Source organism: Ranitomeya variabilis, chromosome 4, assembly GCF_051348905.1.
Source record: "Ranitomeya variabilis isolate aRanVar5 chromosome 4, aRanVar5.hap1, whole genome shotgun sequence".
Taxonomy (NCBI): Eukaryota; Metazoa; Chordata; class Amphibia; order Anura; family Dendrobatidae; genus Ranitomeya; species Ranitomeya variabilis.
This window is the reverse complement of record NC_135235.1, coordinates 328975220-328996015: the sequence shown is the minus strand read 5'-3', so window position 1 is coordinate 328996015 and position 20796 is coordinate 328975220. Positions and strand designations below refer to the sequence as shown.

At 42.2% G+C, this 20796-nt stretch overlaps 1 protein-coding gene across 1 annotated transcript; it reads right to left on the bottom strand.

The window, feature by feature from the left end:
- Positions 1-4571: 4571 nt before the first annotated feature.
- Positions 4572-16944, bottom strand: THY1 (Thy-1 cell surface antigen). Its single transcript, XM_077250501.1, has 4 exons — positions 16858-16944; positions 10358-10413; positions 9406-9753; positions 4572-7719 (listed from the first exon to the last, which is right to left on the bottom strand). Exons 2-4 carry the CDS (start codon positions 10392-10394, stop codon positions 7613-7615), a joined length of 492 nt encoding a protein of 163 aa, XP_077106616.1. The 5' UTR covers positions 10395-10413; positions 16858-16944; the 3' UTR covers positions 4572-7612.
- Between the last annotated feature and the right edge of the window lie 3852 nt (positions 16945-20796).

The window sequence follows — 20796 nt, the reverse complement described above, 5'->3', positions numbered from 1 at the left end:
ATTTGGGGATACCTATCAATTTTGGAGATTTACAAAACTTCATGTCTTAAAGCAATAATGGACTTCTGTCATCTATCTTTACTTTATTGAGTGGTTCATGCCATATTGTGACTTAAAACAGTTTGTTAATAGGGCTCAGCAATGTATGGAACCATGTACCAATACCTTCTGCACAAAACAAACCTCATGATTGCAAACCGTATCCGCAGGATAACTCATTAGCACTATAACTTTGGTAATGGGTCCAGAATTCACATCCCATCAAGAACAACCTCTACGTGGAGTAGTTTGTATGTTCTCCCAATGATTGCGTGGATTTACTTCAATACTCCAAAAACATACTAGTAGGGAATCTAGATTGTGAGCCCCAATGGGGAGAGCAATATTGGTGTCTGTAAAGCACAGAGGAATTCATGGCGCTATATAAGAGAGTAAAAGAAATAGAAAAAAACTGTTTCTGAAGGCAGATAATTTCACAATTAAATTTTGATAAAGCTACCTGTTCATTGGAAGCCATTCCAGGTGACGACCCAATCAATGTGTTTGAGATAATGCCAGGAGAGTGTTGAGTTGTCATCACAGTAAAACTTTGAGGACCCTAATGTCTAACACATTTTGTAATTTTTTTTGAAGGTTTTTTTCACTCCTTGTTTCCATATGTGTTTTTCCATTCTTATATATATACATACATACATTATAATATAGTATAATATACAATACTGTGGTGTTCAGGTGGTTTCTATGGCCCTGCTTGTAACTATCCATGCAAAGTGACTTTTTTTACTTTTTCCATTCTTCACTTTGTTCAACAAGTGCTTACTTTGTGTCCATTGTGTAACTAAAGTTGTGAAGCCATACCGCAATACACTGCCATATAATGCTATTAAATGGCACCGCAATTCTCTCTTATGCTTGTGGGAAAATAGCTTTATAACACACAGCATCCAGTGGGTCATGACATGACCGTGTGTGTACCCCTCGGGTGTGGTCACAGTTGGGGTATTTAGGGTGTTATTGAAGTATAAAATAAATGATGGGATAGTAATTAAAATCTCCTCGTCCGGACATACACATCTCTCTAGTAACTGGATGTCGAGCCAGAAGACCACTGGTGGTTTTTGGTTAGTAAATATAAAATCTTAATGAAATAATTTTTAATGTAACATATCTCCCACACTTTAATGTCATATAAAAGAAGCTCATAGGCTGTCTATATATGTACATAGTATAGATATATTTAATCATAAAAACGTATACAAAGGACACTTACGAAAAAACGACAAATCAACGTACTTAATACATGACAGTGATTTTCTGTGAAAGATCATATATTCTAATCTCCATACATTGTATACTACATTGTATATATAGTATAGGATCAAAGATGTCACATAGCAGACTGACAAAGATACCATTTAGCAGACTAACATTCTTGTAGATGAGCAGAAGGGGGGAATTCTGGGTTGTACAGTTGTTACATTTGGTGACAAAATTTTACAAGATAATCATTAATGTTATTATTACTTGATTATGTGATTATGTCTTTCATACATCGGCCTTAAAGGTGTTGTCTACTACCCTTCTTGATCAAAATGTTTGGACCCCATAAAATAATAAAACCCATACTCCTCTTTCATGCCGGCACCGTTTCTGTGGTGTTGACAATCGCTCTCCCCGGGCTTCAGTATGTTGCTGTGACACGTGACTCCGGCGCCCAATCAGCGCTGGCGTCAGTTCCACCTACGGACAAATCGAACATAAAGAGGAAATCAGGGTTGCAGCTGATCTCGGACTTCCTCTTCATGATCAATTCAACCGGAGACGGGGACAGTGATGCTGGCGCTGATTGGGCAAGTCACATGTCACAACAACAGCACGGGAGCCTTGGGAGAACAAGCGCCAACACCGCAGGAACAGCGCCAGCACGGGGGATGAGTAGAGGTTTTATTAGTTTATGAGGGCCAAGCGAGAGGTTTGAGGAGAAGTTGTCCAAGTAGTGGACAACTTCTTTAATATTGTAACTCATGCAGGGATTGTAAAAACATTATTGTGTATACAATATTGTATATTTCTTAGTTTTAGTGCAAAGTTAAAAGTGATTGTCCTGTTTGAAATATTTTTGATCCATAAGCCCAGTGCTTTACTTAACCTTCCATGATCCAGTGATGCCTCTCTGTGGCTGCTCCAGTCTTTGTTGATTGGCTGCAGATGTAATGTCACATCGAATGTGCTGCAGTTAGTGACTCAGCTCAGCGGCATATGCAATCTACAATGGCTGAGCCACTGAGCTCAGTGATTGGCTGCAGCACTGTTAATGTGACTTTATCTTTGGAGCTGATAAACAAAGACTTGAACAGCTACAGAGAAGTTTCACTTGATCCTGGATGGGTAAGTAATGCTCAATTTGTAGTTTTAGAAGTCACTGGGCCAATGGACTAAAAATATTTCAAGCAGGACAACACTTTTTACTTTATTATTTGACTTTTTCTCATTTTTCAAGGTGACCATGATCTGCTGATGGCCCTCTTTTATGGGCAGACCAACGGCACATAAAATATGCTGAGTCGTGGCTTGGTTACTTCTTGGCTTAAAAAATAACCACATATCCTTGCGTAAACATATTTCTAGTGAAAAAAAAGTTTGAATAGTCGCAATTTTTTGGCCAACACGAGATTCTTTTGGTCGTTTTCACTCTATTTTTACCCAACTCCAACAAATTGAGTAGAACTGGAATAGGGGTGTGATGACCCCAGTTCATCAAAGTCATGGACTGGAGTAAGATTTGTGGTGATGAAGAGGCATGCCACTACACGCCTCACCTGATCTATTAAGAGACTCTTACTGAATCAGGAGTGTCTTCCCTAACATGCCCATCATCAAGACCAGAGAGAACATCTCTGATCTTGATGAATCCAGGTCTGAATCTTTTCACAGAGTTTTTGGAGCAGAAACTGAGCAGAAACTTTAAGTTTTTAAGGAGTTTTCACCTTCTGTGAAGAATTTTGAGATTTTCCATTCCTAAAATTCAACAAAAAGACTCAGTGTGCACCAACCTCAGAAGACTCAGCCTCCTCTGAGCCGCACTTACACATTAATCTTCCATGTCAACCATGAATGGCAGTGATGGGAACCTCCCTTTAATTCACATTATGAAAGCTTTTTCTGCCATGGATTCTCCTGCAGATTTAACCTTATTCATTACAGCAATTCTGCAGTATTACAAATTCAAAGGGAGATTGTTTTAGAAAGAAATAAATATAGTCTAATTGCAATATATATTCATTTTATTACATGTTAAGGTTTTGCAAAGTCAGAGATAAATCCTACCTAATTACTTAGGAATAAGCTCTGCAATTCTCTGATATACCTACTTTGCTATTTAGCTCTCTCACAGGATATCTCTTTGGGAAATATCCTCTCCTGCATGAGCTGCATACTCGTATAAAGCACAGTTGATCCCTGTTAATGCTTTCACATAATCTTCATAGTGAATGCTGCATTGGCCAATAATATGCACCTGATTGAACTCGTTACCTGTATAAAAGACACCTGTCCACACACTCAATCACACTCCAATCTTTCCACCATGGCCAAGACCGAAGAGCTGTCTAAGGACACCAAGGACATATTTGTAGACCTGCACAAGGCTGGGATGGGCTACAGGACAATAGGGAAGCAGCTTGGTGAGAAGGCGACAACTGTTGGCACAATTACTATAAAATGGAAGAAACACAAGATGACTGTCAATTTTTCTCGGTCTGGGTCTCCATGCAACATCTCACCTTGTGGGGTAAGGATGATTCCGAGAAAGGTCAGGAATCAGCCCAGAACTACAAGGGAGGACCTGGTCAATGACCTTAAGGGAGCTTTGACCACAGTCTCAAACATATGTGAAAACAAGGTCCCCTGCTCACACCAGCACATATCCAGGCCCATTTGAAGCTCGCCAATGACCATCTGGATGAACCGGATGAGGCATGGGAGATGGTGTTGCCAGATGAAACCAAAATAGAACTTTTTGATATCAACTCCACTCGCCGTGTTTGGAGGAAGAAGAAGGATGAATATAACACCAAGAACGCGTTCCATGGTGGGGGGAAACATCATACTTTGGGGGTGCTTTTCTGCAAAGGGGACAGGGTGACTGAACAGTATTGAAGGGTGGATGGATGGGGTCATGCATTGTGAGATTTTGGCCAAAACCTCCCTCCTTCTCTCAGTAAGAGCATTGTAGATGGGTCATGGCTGGGTCTTCCAGCATGACAATGACCCGAAACACAGCCAGGGAAACTAAGGAGAGGCCCTGTAAGAAGAATTTCAAGGTCCTGGAGTGGCCTAGCCAGACTCCAGACCTGAACCCAATAGAAAATCTTTGGCGGGAACGGTAACTGAATGTTACCCAAAGACAGCCCCAAAACCTGAAAGATCTGGAGAAGATGTGTGTGGAGGAGTGGGCCAAAATCCCTGCTGCAGTGTGTGAAAACGTGGTCAAGAATTACAGGAAATGTCTGACTTCTGTTATTGAAAACAAAGGTTTCTGTACCAAATATTTAGTTCTGTTTTTCTATTTTATCAAATACTTATTTTATACAATAAAATGCAATTGGATTGTTTTTAGATTCTGTCTCTCACAGATGAAGTGTACCTCCAATAAAAATTGCAGACCTCTCCATTCTTTGTATATGGGAAAACTTGCAAAATCGTCAATGTATCAAACACTTATTTTCCCCACTGCAATTGAGATTTACATCAATTTTGAACAGGTAGACATACATTTAACAACCTTTACGTCTGTTAATCTAGGGACACATCAGACAGAATCAGGCCCATTCTGCTAATCTTATTCTGATCAGTGTTTGACCAGATCAGAGTCTGACCACAGTGTGATCTAATTTTCTTGGATGAGGAGAAGATAGAAAAAATATTCTCCATCTTTTCCATTGTGTTAGTCTGTGAAAATCGGTCCGCACTCAGACACCATCCAATTTAATTTTTTCCATGCACTCACTGATTTGCATGGCCAACTGTGGTCTAAATATCGGATGCAAATCAAACATGCTGTGAGGAAAAAATCAGACATGTTAACGTCCCCATAGAATAAGATTGGTCTGTGTGTGATGTGATGTTTTGTCAGATCCCACTCGGACCAAAAATACTGTTGTCTGCACGAGCCCTTGGGGTGTAGATTTTAATATGGAGGGTGAGCCCATTACAAAGTATCCATGTCAACATATTTTCCTATCAGAACCTGTCAGCAGTGCAGCTCCAGGCTCCAGGCCTGTAAGGTCTAATAATTTTAGCATAACTGAAACATAAAAATATTGTAACATTGTATAATCAAAAGTCTTTAATCAATTTCCTCCATTACTGTTTTAGGCTTTCCAAAGGGCTAAGTGACCATCTGATGGGAATTGGGGTTTCCTGACTTTACACAAATGCAAAAGTCAACAAAAATAAGGATCAGATAGTTGTATTTCAACAGCATTTTGGTTTCAGGAAGAAAAACCCCAGTAAGGGGTCTGATAGCAGCGGAATACCCTTCAGCTCGGCCAAGCTGTGTAGGCTTATAGATGGGCGGGGAGAAAAAGTCAGGAGAGAAAGTTGTTGGCTGATCTAGCATTTGGCCAACAGCTATCAAATATGTACATCTAACCTTAAAGAGGTTGTCCACTGATTTATCATTGATGACCTATCATCAGGTCATGTCATCAATGTCTGGTTGGTCAGATTCTGACACGCAGCACCCCCGCAAATCAGCCGTTCTCGGCGGCCGTTGTCTGATAATGCTTAATTGAGAAGAGTGGGCAGCTTTACTATCTGAAAATATAAAGGAACTCATCCACAACTACCACAAAAGACTTCAAACTGTCATTGATGTTAGAGGGGGCAATACATGGTATTAAGAAATAGGGTATGTAAACTTTTGATCAGGGTCATTTGGATGTTTGGGGTTGTCATTATGATTAAAAAAAGAGAAAACGCAGTAGTTTGACAATAAATGGCTTCACCCAACCACTAACCATGAGTTGAGAAAATGTTTTCGTGTTATCATTCATATTCTCTGAAAAAAAGGCCAAAAAAACAACAATTCTGCCAAGGTATGTAAACTTTTGAGCACAACTGTACATCCGTCTCCTATTGATTTGAATAGGATGTGGGTATGCAGTACCCTGCTGTGGCTTCTATCAAAAGATTGAGCAGCTCCGCAATTGAGAATCTCCAGCTGGTTGCCGCCGACACCAAGAACGGCTGATCAGCAAGGGTGCCGGGTGTCGGACTTCGACCAATCAGACATTGATGACCTGCCCTAAGGATTGGTCATCAATGATTAAGTAGTGGACAACCTATTTAAGGCCCCAATACACTTGAGATAAAGTCCAATTCCATCAATTTCACTCGACGACCATTGGATGTGTATGAGACTTCCTGACTCTCTCCTGACAGATGATGTTGGGGAGAGAAGGATAGCGCAGATGGAATTTTAACGTCCGATCCTTTTTTTTAGGTAGCAGCTTTCTCTGCTTTACTTGTAGCAGCACATGAACACTCGTGTGTATGGGGGGATCGGGAGAGACAGCTGTCTGCTGAATGACACACTGTATGGCCAACTTTAACTGAGGAGTTAGTAAAATTGATCCAAATCAAAGGCTTTATAATATAATGCATAAAGAAGACATTAGAGAGATGGAGGAGAAAAATTATATAAAAATGTAGTTTAAAAATAAGGCTGGGTTTTTATGATGTATTTATATTGCATTATTAGAACTTTTCTTTTTTACATTGGTAACAATTGCTGTATGAAAAAGTGTCAGCATTACCCAGAGCAACCATAGCAATTTTTCAAGGGTAAGGCTGAAAATGAAAGCAGTATTATGACGAGTTGGTATTGGTGACACCAACACTTTTCATGCAGCGATTATTATGCCAGAAGCCTCTGAAACCTTGGACATCAAAGCTTCTCCGAGAACATAGAAACTTGCTAGACATCAGCTTATTTTTTTCCTAATTTCATTGGAAACAAATCTCCGGTTGCAATGGGTAATGAGTAGTGATGAGCAAGTGTACTCGTTACTCGAGATTTCCTAGCATTCTCGGGTGTTCTCCGAGTATCTTGGGCGTGCTCGTAGATTGTTTGTGTCGCCACAGCTGCATGATTTGCAGCTGTTAGACAGCCTGAATACATGTGGGGATTCCCTAACAAACAAGCAATCCCTACATGTGTTCAGGTTGTCTTTCAGCCGCAAATCATGCAGCTGTGAGGACTCCAACATAATCTATGAGCACTCCCAAAATACTCGGAGAACACCAGAGCATGCTCGGAAATCTCAAGTAACAAGCAGACTCGCTCATCACTAGTAGCAAGACCTAATTTTTGCTCATACAGTTTTAATATAGGAAATCCATCCTATAACCTACCAATGGTCACATGTGACTATTACTTTTGCATATAGTAGTGAACGTTTACCTGATTTATTTCATATGCATTGCTCTAAAGAAAGATTGGACAAGGGCATAAGAATTTTCTGGTAATGACATTGAAACAGTTTTCCTTTTTTTGTCCAATACCATAATGAAACAAAAATAAATTATTTCTTGAAATGTTGACCAATCTTTACAGGAAGCAACCAGCTTGCAGTAAGGGCAGGAAGAGGAGTGAGATGAGAGGCCATGATGTATTTAGGGCAAGGATACTGACTGCACCACATCTCTCCAGCCTCGCTGTAAGAAGAAAAGGGAGGAAATGTGTCAACCATTGGTTCACTTCAAGCTGAATACATAGAATCACAGTGTAAGTTCCTAATGCATATTGCTATATGACAAGCCCTTAATAATAGTCCCTGCATACAGCATAACATAAAAGAAAACTCTATAAGGACCTACGAAGCCTCATACACAATAGATAGCTGTAGGCTTGAATGATGGTTGAGCGACGGTTCAGCCGGCAGATATCTCTCCCGTTTCTTCCATACACAGGAACGCCCGCTCTGCTGAGTGCTCCTGTGTTCTCTATGAGAGCCACTGTCAGAATACTCTGGCTTATCTCGATGAGAACAAAAGGATTGGCAGTCTGATGTTGGACAAGCTGAATCCTTATTTCACCTAGCATCATCTATCTGGTGAGAAATAAGAGGCTCCCACACACATCAAATTGTTGGGTGAATCCAAATATCACTGAATTTGGGTGTCATTAATCTAATGTGTAGGGGGGCCTTAAAGGGTATCCATCAGTAGGATTAGCTTTCCTAAGCCGTCTATATGGGCATGTAGGTCATAGAAAGTTGAACAAAATGATACCTTCATATCTGTGATACGATGTTTTATCCAATAAAAATCAACATTTTTTCTTAATTTGTAAATGAGCTGTTAAGATTTATGGGCGGGATACTGATCTTCCCTAGAATCTTCCTCAAGAGCTTATGTTTCTTTTTGTGATGAAAAGGGGAGTTAACAATGTGAGACATGTAATAACAGACAGTTATAATCACACTCAACAGTAATGATCTTTGTCTCATTAGAAACACATCTACAACAGCAGTTCTCCGCTCATAGCGCTGTTAGCTCTTTTGCACAGCTGTGCCTGACTACAACTGACACTTATTCAACTTCCATCTCACAGACAGCCAGTGTGGGGGAGTGGCAGTACAGGTGATCTGACAGTAGGAGAGGAGAGCTACAACTGCAGATGTGTTTGTAATGAGACAAAGTTCAGTTAGCTGTAATCACTCACAGCTCTGCAGTGAGATACAGAGAGCAGACTGTCAGTCATTACATGTTTCACACTGGTAACTTTCCCTTTCCTATCAAATCAGCTCTGTCTGCAGATTCTTGATGAGACCTATGTCCGACCCATAGATCTTAACAACTCATTTACATAATAAGAAAAATGTGAATTTCTCTGGAATAAGACATTGGCTCACAGATATCAAGGTATTATTTCTTTCAGCTTCATATGACCTGCGTGCCCATGTAGACTGCTTAGGATCGGTGATCATACTAACAGATTCCCTTTAAGAATCAGGTAGTTCACCTGCTGATCCTGTTCTCATGGAGAAAAGTGACCTCTGGAGGTATCTAACAGCAGCTTACTGCCCTCTTCCATCTCAGAACACATGCATAATTGGCTAAACTAAGCATGCGTGAAATGATTGCTGTCCACCAAAGGAGTATTTGGCTGGCAGCTAATTAATTTGTATGTCTTAGTTCTGCCATGAGTACAAATGTTCGTCATAGAAAGAGAAGAGAATCCACTTTTGACCCCAGGATCAGACATTTTGAAATCCAACGGCCCAATCCTTCTTTTCCCTGAAATCTGTTGCCAAAGGACAGTTGGAGGACCCCATACACTTTACTACGATACTTTGTGACATGCACAGAAATTGCTCAATTAGCCTTGGCTAAATTTACCTTTACTGACGTTGATGGAGACTGTTTGGTTGATGGTGAGGTCTTCAGGAATGTTCAAAGTGCAAGTATACTGGCCCAAGTCAGAGGTGTTGTAGCGCTGAATGTGCAGCTGCACGAGGCCACGCTCTCTATACACACTGGCACGGTTATGATATTTGTCATTGAATTTATTAAGGTTTATGGTACTCAGGATGATCTCAGGTTCTTTTCTACGCTTCAGACGGAATTCGTAGCGCAAGTCATTGTTGGTAATGTTCATATAACGGCAGTCTAACCGGAGCGTTGGACCACGACCCATCAGGCAAGCTGTGAACCTGGTAATTTTCTGAGCACTGCATGACTGCAGTACTGCAAAAAAATCAAAATTAAAAGATATAAAATAATTTAAAAAAGTTATGCTAAATGTAATTTTTTTTTACCAGGCATTAAAACTCGTGGTAATAAGAAAAGCTTAACGATAGTGTCAAAATGCTGCTCAGCCAGCCGTCCATTACCCAGCACTCCTCCATTAGAGTACGGGCCTCTCTTATCTTCTAACTGCGGTCACCCATTTTATACCTGTGCTATTACTATCGTCCAAAATAGCCTTTTAGTGGACCCAGATCTCGTTCAAATAGCAAAGGAATGGCCCTGGTGCTCATTCACACAGGCAAGGGAATATCCCATGGTCATAGATGGATTTTGTGAGGTAGACTTTGTAAAAACAGCTCTTTTGCAATTTACTGCTTATGAAAATTTGAAGCCATTTTCGAGATATTAACACTTTTGTTTAAAGCTAGTTGCCTCAGAGACCGACCACCGCTGCTGTGTAGCTAGTAAGCGCTGTGCTGAAGCTGGCCGGGATTAGGAGGTAACAGCACTCTCCAGCAATCCTGGCCAGCTTCAAAGCTCAATGACCTGGTGATGTCTCTGATATATAAAAACAATTGTATCCTTATTTTCTATTACTTACAAGCAACTAGTGTCATCATTGGCAGTAAGTAATTCATGCTTCTTCTTTATTGGCACCTAAGCAGAAAAAAAAAGAAATCTTAAATATATTAACCAGCATATGGTTTTCAGGGTAATCATGTTTCAGAATGAGAGCCACTATGTTCAAGACAATTCATACAAAGGTTCAAAAAACATATCATCATAGTTATAGTGGCTAGAGACAGATCAATAATATACAGTTTATAGGAGGTGGATTACTACGTAATACAACAACCTAAATATGAATACAAGGAATTCATGGAAACCACTCACAAAATCTAAAAAACTAAAGTTGTTTTATTACACAAAAAATATTTAAAAACATGAACCATGCAATAAATGATGCGTGTATGAGATTCAGAAAAGAAGATAGGTCAAGTGTAGATAAGGAGGTGGTAAGTCAGGTATGGTCATGGGTATACTAATAGTTGTTGTGCAATGCCAAACAGATAATACTTGCCAGATTCCCAATAAACATCTCATCTAGGTAGATTTAATTAAAACCAGCTTGTCCATTTAGGTCTCTCCACTTGAGAAAGCAATAGTGAGAAACGCGCGTTGGGGCGGTGGTGGCAAGTACTCACAATCTGCTGATCTTATCATGGGTAAGCAATGAATTTAATTTTGCCGAAATGGACTAGCCGGTCTTGATGAAATCTATCTAGATTATTCTGTATATTTATTGGGAATTTGGCGAGTATTATCTGTTTGGCATTGCACACCAACTATTAGTATACCCGTGACCAGACCTGACTTACCACCTCCTTTACCTTCACTTCATCTATCTCCTTTTCTGAATGCTCATACATGCATCATTTATTGTATGGTTCATGTTTTAAAATTTTTTTTTTTGTCTAATAAAGCAACTTTATGTTCAGGACAAGTTGTGGCCAATAGATTTTTAGTCAGAATAAAAAGTATGCAAACCCTTTGAAATTTCTGATATTTTTAAGATGATTGCTAATAAAATGTGTTCTTGGTGTCAATAGTAGGCAGTGTCGACCCACTTAAACTAACACAAGGACACTTGTCTGTTCATCTCATTAATTGAGCATACTGAGTAAAAACCCACATTGAAGGGAGAAAAAGTAAGTAAACCCATGAATTTAATAACGTGCAGATTTCCCCTTTAGGGCGCAATCAGATGTCTGTATTACTCGTGCAAGAATCGAAGCGCAGGTGTAGCGCCCCAGGGTCCTGGTCATCACAGTAGCATTGCTTTCCTCATGGGGAGAGTGATGTTACGTTTGGAAGCGATGAAGGATATCTTTTATCAGGTAACCACCATACACACAACATGTTCACACTCCAGGCCACAAGGGGGAGCTTTTGATCCTGTTTACTAGGTGACTTCCCTATTTATATTGTGGTTTGGAGGGAAAGAGAGATTAGATTGTCAGAGAGACAGAAGAGAGCAGTCTATAGGACTGGAGGGGCCGTTCAGCCAGAAAGTGCTGAAGCTCCTGGACAGAGATTATACTGACAGCCGAACATCATTGAGTGAGCATGAAGGAGAGCGAAGCACAGGGGAAAGATATCAGGGGAGACCAGCTAAGAAAAGGCTGCCTCCCTCTGAGGTGCAGAGAACCGGTAGCTGGACCACCGAGGTTGTAAGGACTCTACGACTTACATCAGAAACCAGCAGGACAGCTAAACTGCAAGTTACCTGTCCACCTTAATACCCTGGAGACATGGTGACACCTATAGAGCCCGGGGCGTGCTAGAGTCCCTGTAAAAAGGCTCAAGTCACCAGTCATACAGTTTATATCCTATCCTATATGGGGGACAGAGAGAACAACTGTGAGGACCTTATGTGAAGCCATAGGCAGTAAGGGACTACAACACCACCACGCTAGAGGAAGGCTTTCAACTCCCCCTGGTAAAGGGGACTCTGGATTCGTTTCCAAGCTGGCTGGACCCTGCCTGCCCTGTGATCTGGTACTCTGGACTGTGGCTGCCTGAAGTCTTCAGTAAACCAGGTAAGGAGACTGCGAACCTGTGTCCTCGTTCATCACTGCACCTCTCACCATCTTCCTTCTACACACTGGGAGCCCTGGGGATGTACTTTACCTGTGGGAAGTTGTACCATCTAGCTGCCATAACATCACCCCAGAGGACCCCTTAAAGCAGCGTCGGTCCCCACTGACCGAATACCACAGGTGGCGTCACGAACATAAACTCTATTCACTAAATCCCTTTAAAGACTTTCCCCTTTTACATGGGTGCCCAGGGCCATGGACCGGGTCGCAGCCACCGTGACATCCTCCTGTGAACACCGGACCCGGTACCGGGTACCCCACGGCCCTGGCGGGCGGCTCACATGGACTGGCATGGACTGAGGTGATTATGGTTTAGTATTATTTTATCACATCTACACTTCCTTTGGTGTCCGCTATCATATTGTCTCTAGGCGGCCGGTCATATAACCGGACCCAGCACCGCACACACAAGGCTGCTTGCTACTGTAGCTGGGCTGCTATGGCTGTTCCAGTTATGGGAGAAATAAAAAAGTAAAGATAAGAAAGAAAAAAACAAGACCTCAAAAGCAGATTAAAGACCTTTTCGGGATTTATTTTAACATATTATTTTTTTATGTCTTTTAAGACACATCATTAAAAAAAGTATAATATGAAAAAAAAAATCATAACACCTTAAAAAATAAATAGAAATCTGTCAATTGTACAGAAAGCTCTGCACTCAATGCTGTGACACTAACTGGTACATATATCAAAATAACCATCACAAAATGCTTGAAATTAATATCATTTACATTTTACTTTTTTAAAAAGAAAAGAGTTTGAATGTGAAAAAAAAGTTATTTTCACCTTTTTAACACAGCAAAGGCTAAATTTGCAGAAAAGCAGCTGCTATATGGTTAAACTTGATAAAATAATATTATGCTATTTGCTAGCAAAAAATGGCACAACAATCACCATAATAAGCTAAAAAACTGTTTAACTAGAATATGTAAAAAAAATGAAAAAGCGTACTGGGCATTAAGGCTCATATGCTTCTAAGAGAACGCGTGAGGCTTTATAACCCCTTTATGCCCTAAGACTGTTTTGTCTGACATTTGGAGTAGCTCATCAGCTGGAGCGCTGTTTGATGCAGCCCAGTCTGCTCGGCTTGTGAGCTGAGTGCTCCAGGTCCTCACATCTACTAACAGCAGAGACGGAAAACATTGAAGACTGTGTCACTTTGTATTACATGATTTCTTCACAGCATTTCACAACGCTGGGTTCAGCTCACCCGTCTCATCATGAATGGAAGTTTAAATAAAAATAAAATAAAACAGTGTAACTTCGTGAACATTTCGATGTTCAGAATGGCAATGATGTGTAGTAATATCTTCAGTGTGTCGTGTTGCACTTCGGGACTTATACAGAAATAATTGTGCCTCCTAGTAAAAATACAAACTAGGTATAATTACGGTAAATCTAACCCTCCCCTCCCCCACAAAAAAACAAAATAAAATATGGTGGAGTAGGCGAGGTCACAGCACATAGGCACTGTTCAAAGAGAAAGGCATACCTTCCAACTTTTCTCACTCACTACAATAACCCTTTCATATAGAGTATTAGCCCCCGCCCACCCGAAATGCCCCCAATGAACTGTATAATACCCTACCAATTAATTCCTCAACATAATGTGCCCCCACAGTAACCTTCCCATAGTGTGATGCCTTCACAGCTTCACCACACACAATATAAGGCCCACATAGTGCCCCCTCCCAGTTTGCTGCTCCTACAGTTACCTCCCCACAGTATGATACATACAAAGTGAGCTCTCCACAGCTAGATGCTCTAATAGTCATCCCCAGACAGTATCATGCGTATTCTCCCACTGTGTTTTCCCAACTGAATGATGCCCCCACAGTGACTGTTCCAAAGTATGATACCCTCAAAGTGAACTCTCCCCACTGTATAATGCTCCAAAAGTGATTTCTCTCCACAGTATGATAACTTCAATGGCCCCACCATAGTATGATGCTCTTAGTCTACGTTCACATTAGCGTTCGGCGCCGCAGCATGGGGGCGCCGCAGCATGGGGGCGCATGGACATGCGTTGTGCTGCGTTTTGCGACGCATGCGTTTTTTTGGCCGCAAGCGTTGGGCGCAGGAAACGCAGCAAGTTGCATTTTTTTGCGTCCAACTTTCGGCCAAAAAGGATGCATGCATCACAAAACGCAGCGTTTTAGCGTGCGTTTTATTGCGTTTTTGTTTGCGTTGTGCGTTGCATCGCCAACGCTGCGGCGCACAACGCAAATGTGAACGTAGCCTTACAGTGACCCCCACATAGTATCATGTTAATGTCCCCACACAGACCTTTCCACAGTATGATGCCCCCACAGTGACGCCCCACAATATTGCTGCCCGCACAGTGAACCTCCTCATAGTATGACACCCCACAGTGACCCTCCCACAGTATGATGCCCTCAAAGTTCTCCTACAAACAGTATTATGCTCCCACAGTTCTCAAACACATAGTATGAAGCAACCACAGCCACCCTCATACAGTATGACGTCCTCACAGTCCCCCCACACACAATTGCAGCGTCGCTGTTTGATCGCTGGGGAGCTGTCACACAGACCGCTCTCCAGCGACCAACGATGCCGAGGTCCCCGGGTAACCAGGGTAAACATCGGGTTGCTAAGCGCAGGGCCGCGCTTAGTAACCCGATGTTTACCCTGGTTACCAGCGTAAAAGTAAAAAAAACAAACAGTACATACTCACCTGCGCGTCCCCCAGCCTCTGCTTCCTGACACTGACTGAGCTCCGGCCCTAACAGCACAGCGGTGACGTCACTGCTGTGCTTTCACTTTCACTTTAGGGCCGGCGCTCAGTCAGTGTCAGGAAGCAGACGCTGGGGGACGCATGTGAGTATGTACTGTTTGTTTTTACGCTGATAACCAGGGTAAACATCGGGTTACTAAGCGCGGCCCTGCGCTTAGTAACCCGATGTTTACCCTGGTTACCAGTGTAAAATATCGCTGGTATCGTTGCTTTTGGTGTCAAACACAACGATACACGGCGATCGGACGACCAAATAAAGTTCTGGACTTTATTCAGCGACCAGCGACATCACAGCAGGATCCTGATCGCTGCTGCGTGTCAAACTAAACGATATCGCTAGCCAGGACGCTGCAACGTCACGGATCGCTAGCGATATCGTTTAGTGTGACGGTACCTTAACAGAATGACGCCCGCACAGTGAACCTCCTCATAGTATGACACCCACAGTGACCCTCCCACAGTATGATGCCCTCAAAGTTCTCCTACAAACAATATTATGCCCCCACAGTGCCTTATGCCGTGTGCACCTTGATTTTCATGGACCTTTAGGGACATATAGTGTGCCAGCTTACAACTATAGTGTGGGCCACGATAAGGAATATAATAAGGCTACTGATAGCTTGTAATCAGTAAAATATCTTTTATCAAGAATTCTCCCAGCATGACACATGGGCCACAACTCCTGACTTTCAGGAAATTTATATACTTTTTTACGTAAAACTTGTTATTACTAGAAATACTAGAAAACCCGTATAATGAATATTTATACATTTGTACCCAGAGTTTTATCACTTAGAGATCATGGAAGAAGTTTTATTTTGTTATGTGCTTCTATATTAGATATATTTTTCTCAATAACATTTATATAAAAGACTGAATGTTTCAAGAAAGGTTTCAATACAAATATTTCTAGGCGCAGCAGATACCAGACACTCGTCTACATTTTTCTTGTATTTTGTTTCCCATTTTCTGGCTGTTTTTCTAATCTGTAGATTTTTGCAGTTTTTTTCCCTTGTGTTTTTCTAACATGAAGGATTGTGTTTTCTACCTACCATATGATATGTAGAAAAGACTAAAAGTCCCAACTAAATCTGTCCCTTGATGGTCCTTTGTAATATTTTGACTTATTTGTGATTTTGTGCTTTTTTTTATTAGCCTTTGTTGTTACTCTATCACATGTGTAGATTGGAATCTCAGTGATGAAGGTTTTTCGATGTCTGTTCTGAGCATCCTATGTCCTTACAGAACAGAGATATCTGCCGGATGAAACAGAGGCATTTCTGAAGGTCGGTCTGTTCTTAGGTCTCTTCCACATGTTGTGTTTCTACGTCAATCACATGTACATGCAGATATAGCCGTGCTGGATTTGTCATTTAACCCTTTGTATTTAGTGGGTAACATCATAGACAGTCATAGCACATGGTGATACAATGTCACGTTACGTGTATGTAGGAATGTCTTGTCTTCCATAATTGAGTTCAGAATTTCTAGACCCCTCTACACACCCGTGTAGCCTATATCTCAGCACCATCATGGTGTCCTAGGTCTCATGCAGATATGTGTGTCCCCCCAACACAATGATACAAATGATCTGTGATGACAGTGCTGTGCATGGTCCTCATGTGTGTCCTACTTGGTACCATGGCGTGCATGCATCTTTGCTCTCTGGCTATGAGGATGCTTTACCTTGTTCCCTGAGTCTGCTCACAGGTTCTGTGGCTGCAGTAGTCAGACCGCTGCCTCCCTCTGCCGCAATGTTCAGCTTCTTACTGCAGTAAGGGGAGGGATTGCTGGACCACATCCAGATGGGATGGGAGGAGGGAGTCCTGGAGACACTGGAACTTTCTAATAAGGAGGTTTTAGGAAATATGCTTCATTCTGTCAGGCAGAATCCCACTTATTCTAATGATTATATCATTCATGCGCGCTTTAAAACACCATTTTCAATACATATATCAGCAGTTAGTGAAATGACGGTGTATGTGTAATGCATCCATGCATCACTACTTCCCTGTAATTGCTATGGACTTTAAAATACAAGAACAGTCATCCAGGACTAGTATAGAGCAGAAAGAATTGCTCTGGTTTTATATAAATATTACAAATCTCAAAACCATTGGGACAGCTGTGATACAGGAGCTTCCAGGGGTGAACACCGGAGCAGGGGAGTTCTGTGCATGACATGGTTAAAATGTCCTCGTTATAGAGCAGTGCCAAGGCAGCTTCTGCTATACTATAGCCCAAGGTGCCACGTGGCAATGGAGTCCTCTGCCAAGTCTGCAGCACTACATGTTAATTCATCTGTCACAGCGCCTCATTCTCGGAGTGTCTTGTAGGGGAGGAACGCTGCTGTTGTTTGGTCCCTCAGTCCATACCACTGTGCTCTTTCGCTCTCCTCCCAGCAGAGGCGTAGCTGGGGGTTCAGCTTGGGAGCATGGGGCAAACATCAGAGTGGGCCCCTAACAGGTAACCCTGATTAAAGCTATGGTAGCACACCCTGATAGTGGGTATAAGGGAACCTCAGCAGATGACTATGCTATTACTGAAAATAAATCTCTACTCAAAGACCAACACTGACGTTACTGCCATCCTGCAGGATATACAAGTGATTACAATACAGTTATATATAGTGACTTACAGAGGACGTTCTTTCTGATGTAGTTGTTAATTTTTCCCCTTGTTTTCCATCTGGCCCAGACCAATTACTCACCCGCAGGGCAGTGGGGTACTCGGTACCGGGTCCGGTCGCAAGGGGGGATGTCACGGTGGATGCCCTGGGCATCAACCTTAAAGGGGAAAATGTTCAAAGTTTGTCATGACGCCACCTGTGGAGTTCGGTCAATAGGTGGGGCCGACGCTGCAGTAGAGGGGTCCCCTGGGAGATGTTGTGGCAGCACAGATGTTACACTTCCCACAGGTGAAGCGGGGTCCCCAGGGGTCCTATAGTGTAGGTCGTAGATGATATAGCCGGTAAATAAGTGGAGGAGACAAGTTGTAAGTCTTTACCTGGTTTACTGCAGGTTGCTGGCCACAGTCCAGGGTACCAGGCATGGGTGATGGTGGTCCGGCCGGCTCAGAGGCAATGGAGAGTTCCCTTGTCCCAGTAGAGGTCCGTGAGCCTCTCTAACTAGTTCCATTAAAGGTGAGGTCCCTGCTGCCTGAAGCTTCCTACAGGGTCCTCCAGTTTCCCCCTGTCCTGGGACAGGTACCTGCACGATGGGCAGCTTGAGCCTTTTTACAGGGACTCTAACATGCCTCGGGCTCCTCAGGCGTGGTGCGGGCAGGTGACATGTAGTGTCGTGCCCTCCGGTTCTGCTCTGTGTCCTAGAGTCCCACAAAAGCCTCAGGCTCCCGGTTCTCGGTAATGCACTTCGGCTCTGAGGGTGCCCGGTCACAGTTCCCCTCTGAGCCCTGTTCCACTCCTGTGCTCCTTCCCTTCTTGCTACTCCACATCTAACCCTTCCAGGTTGTCTTTCGTTCCAGATCCTGCAGCTCCCTCCGTGGCTGCCAGGCCTCTCACGTCTGCTACAGATGTCCTTCCACTCCAGTGTCTCTCCCTAACTGTTCTAACTCCTCCTCCAGGTCAGGAAACATAAAGCCTAGGGAAGCTCCCCTGAATCCGGGTGCTGAGCTCCCCCTCCTGGCCTGGATTCAGAACCTGTTGCATGTGTGTGCCTTACCTGGTGAAGAGAACTCCATTGCCTCTGAGTATGACATTACCTTCCCCGAAGGAAAAGCAACATCACTCCAGCAAGCGGTCACCTGGTGTGCTGCACCAACATGACAACTTCTCCAGCCAGGACTCGGCTGCAGAGATTACAGCACAGACCCATCTGACTTTTCACATTTCCAGCACTGGCTCCATCTATTTCCACCCTACACGACCTCACCCTACTGATACGTCAATCCTGAGCCGGTCTGCTGTATGTGTCCCTATTACCGCACCTGCTGTTTGACATAAAAGCAGGGATCCTCTTACTGCCCCACATAGCAATGACCACACTGTGCTGCTTTCATAGTAATAATGCCTCCTTTGTGCTCTCGAGATGGTACTTTTGCCCCCTAGAATATATTAATGCTCTTTGCAAATGCCCCAGAAAACATTGTCCATATTTTGCCCCTTTGACTGTCACAATACTGTGAGTGCCCCACAACAATAATGCTTCTTAAGTGCCCATTTAAAATTTAATATTGTCCACTGAGTCCCCCCACTGCACAGCTCCTCTATACACAGTATGGTGAGCCCACAGATCCCTTATGCAGAGTATGATGTACTCACAGTTCCTTTATACACAGTATAATGGGCCCACAGCTCCACTGTACACAGTGTAGGGGGACCTCAGCTCCCCTATATTCAAAATAATGCCTCCCCACCTTTCCTATACACAATATAGTGGGACTACAGCTCCCCTATACACAATATGGTGGGCCAACAGCTCCCTTGTACAGAGTATGATGTTCTCACAGGTCCACTATATACACAGTATGTTGGGCCCATTGCTCACATATACACAGTGTGTTGAGCCCAGAGCTCCACTATAAACAGTATGATACCCCCCAGCTCCTCTATACACAGTATATTGCACCGCTGCTCCCATAAAACACAGTATAATGACTCCCACAGTATCCCTCACACTGTATAATGACCTCCACCATAGTCAACACACCAGCCCTCAAACTGTACAATGGCCCATACACTGTATGATTGGCTACAGAGTAGGCCCGAAACATTTAAGGGTAGCGTATACCATTCTGTGAACTCATACAGGCTCAATAGAAAGTCCATGGGTACACCACTGTGTGTGCTCATACAGGCTCAATTGAAAGTTTATAGGTAGAGCACTATATTCGCTAAAAAATGCCAGATTTGTATATTGATTGTATTTAGCTGAAAAACTCCATCACATAATACCACAAAAAGGAAAAAACAAAAAAAAACCTTTATTTCATTAACCCCAAGTCTGTTTTCACCTTTATGAGCAGGCCAAATTTTACAATTCTGACCAGTGTCATTTTATGAGGTAATAACTCTGGAACGCTTCATCGGATCCCACTGATTCTCAGACTGTTTTTTTTTGTAACATATTGTTCTTCATGATAGTTGTAAAAAAGTTTTAGTATGACTTGTGTTTATTTGTGAATAAAAGGACATTTTGCGTAAATTTTTTAACTTTTTCAATTTTCGAATTTGAATTTGTATACCCTTAAATCAGAGAAATATGTCACATTAAACAGTTAATAAATAACATTTACCACATTTCTACTTTAAATCAGCACAATTTTTGAAACATAATTTTTTTGTTAAAAAGATTAAAATTTGACCAGCGATTTCTCACTTTTACAGCAAAATTTACAAAACAATTTTTTTTAGGGACCACATCACATTTGAAGTGACTTTGAGGGGTCTATATGATAGAAAATACCCAAAAGTGACATCCTTCTAAAAACTGCACACCTCAAGGTGCTCAAAACCATATTCAAGAAGTTTTTTAACCCTTCAGGTGCTTCACAGGAATTAATGGAATGTGAAAGGAAAAAATGAGCATTTAACTTTTCATCACAAAAATTTAACGTTATACACCAATTTTTTTATTATCACAAGGGTAAGAGGAAAAAATGGACCAG

Excerpts from the sequence above, each read along its gene's own strand:
- THY1 (XM_077250501.1), bottom strand. The coding sequence starts at position 10,394 with ATGAATTACTTACTGCCAATGATGACACTAGTTGCTT. Across the intron at positions 9,754-10,357 it reads AATGATGACACTAGTTGCTT|TACTGCAGTCATGCAGTGCT; the intron begins GTAAGTAATAGA and ends ATTTTTTTGCAG. Across the intron at positions 7,720-9,405 it reads CTCCATCAACGTCAGTAAAG|CGAGGCTGGAGAGATGTGGT; the intron begins GTAAATTTAGCC and ends TTCTTCTTACAG.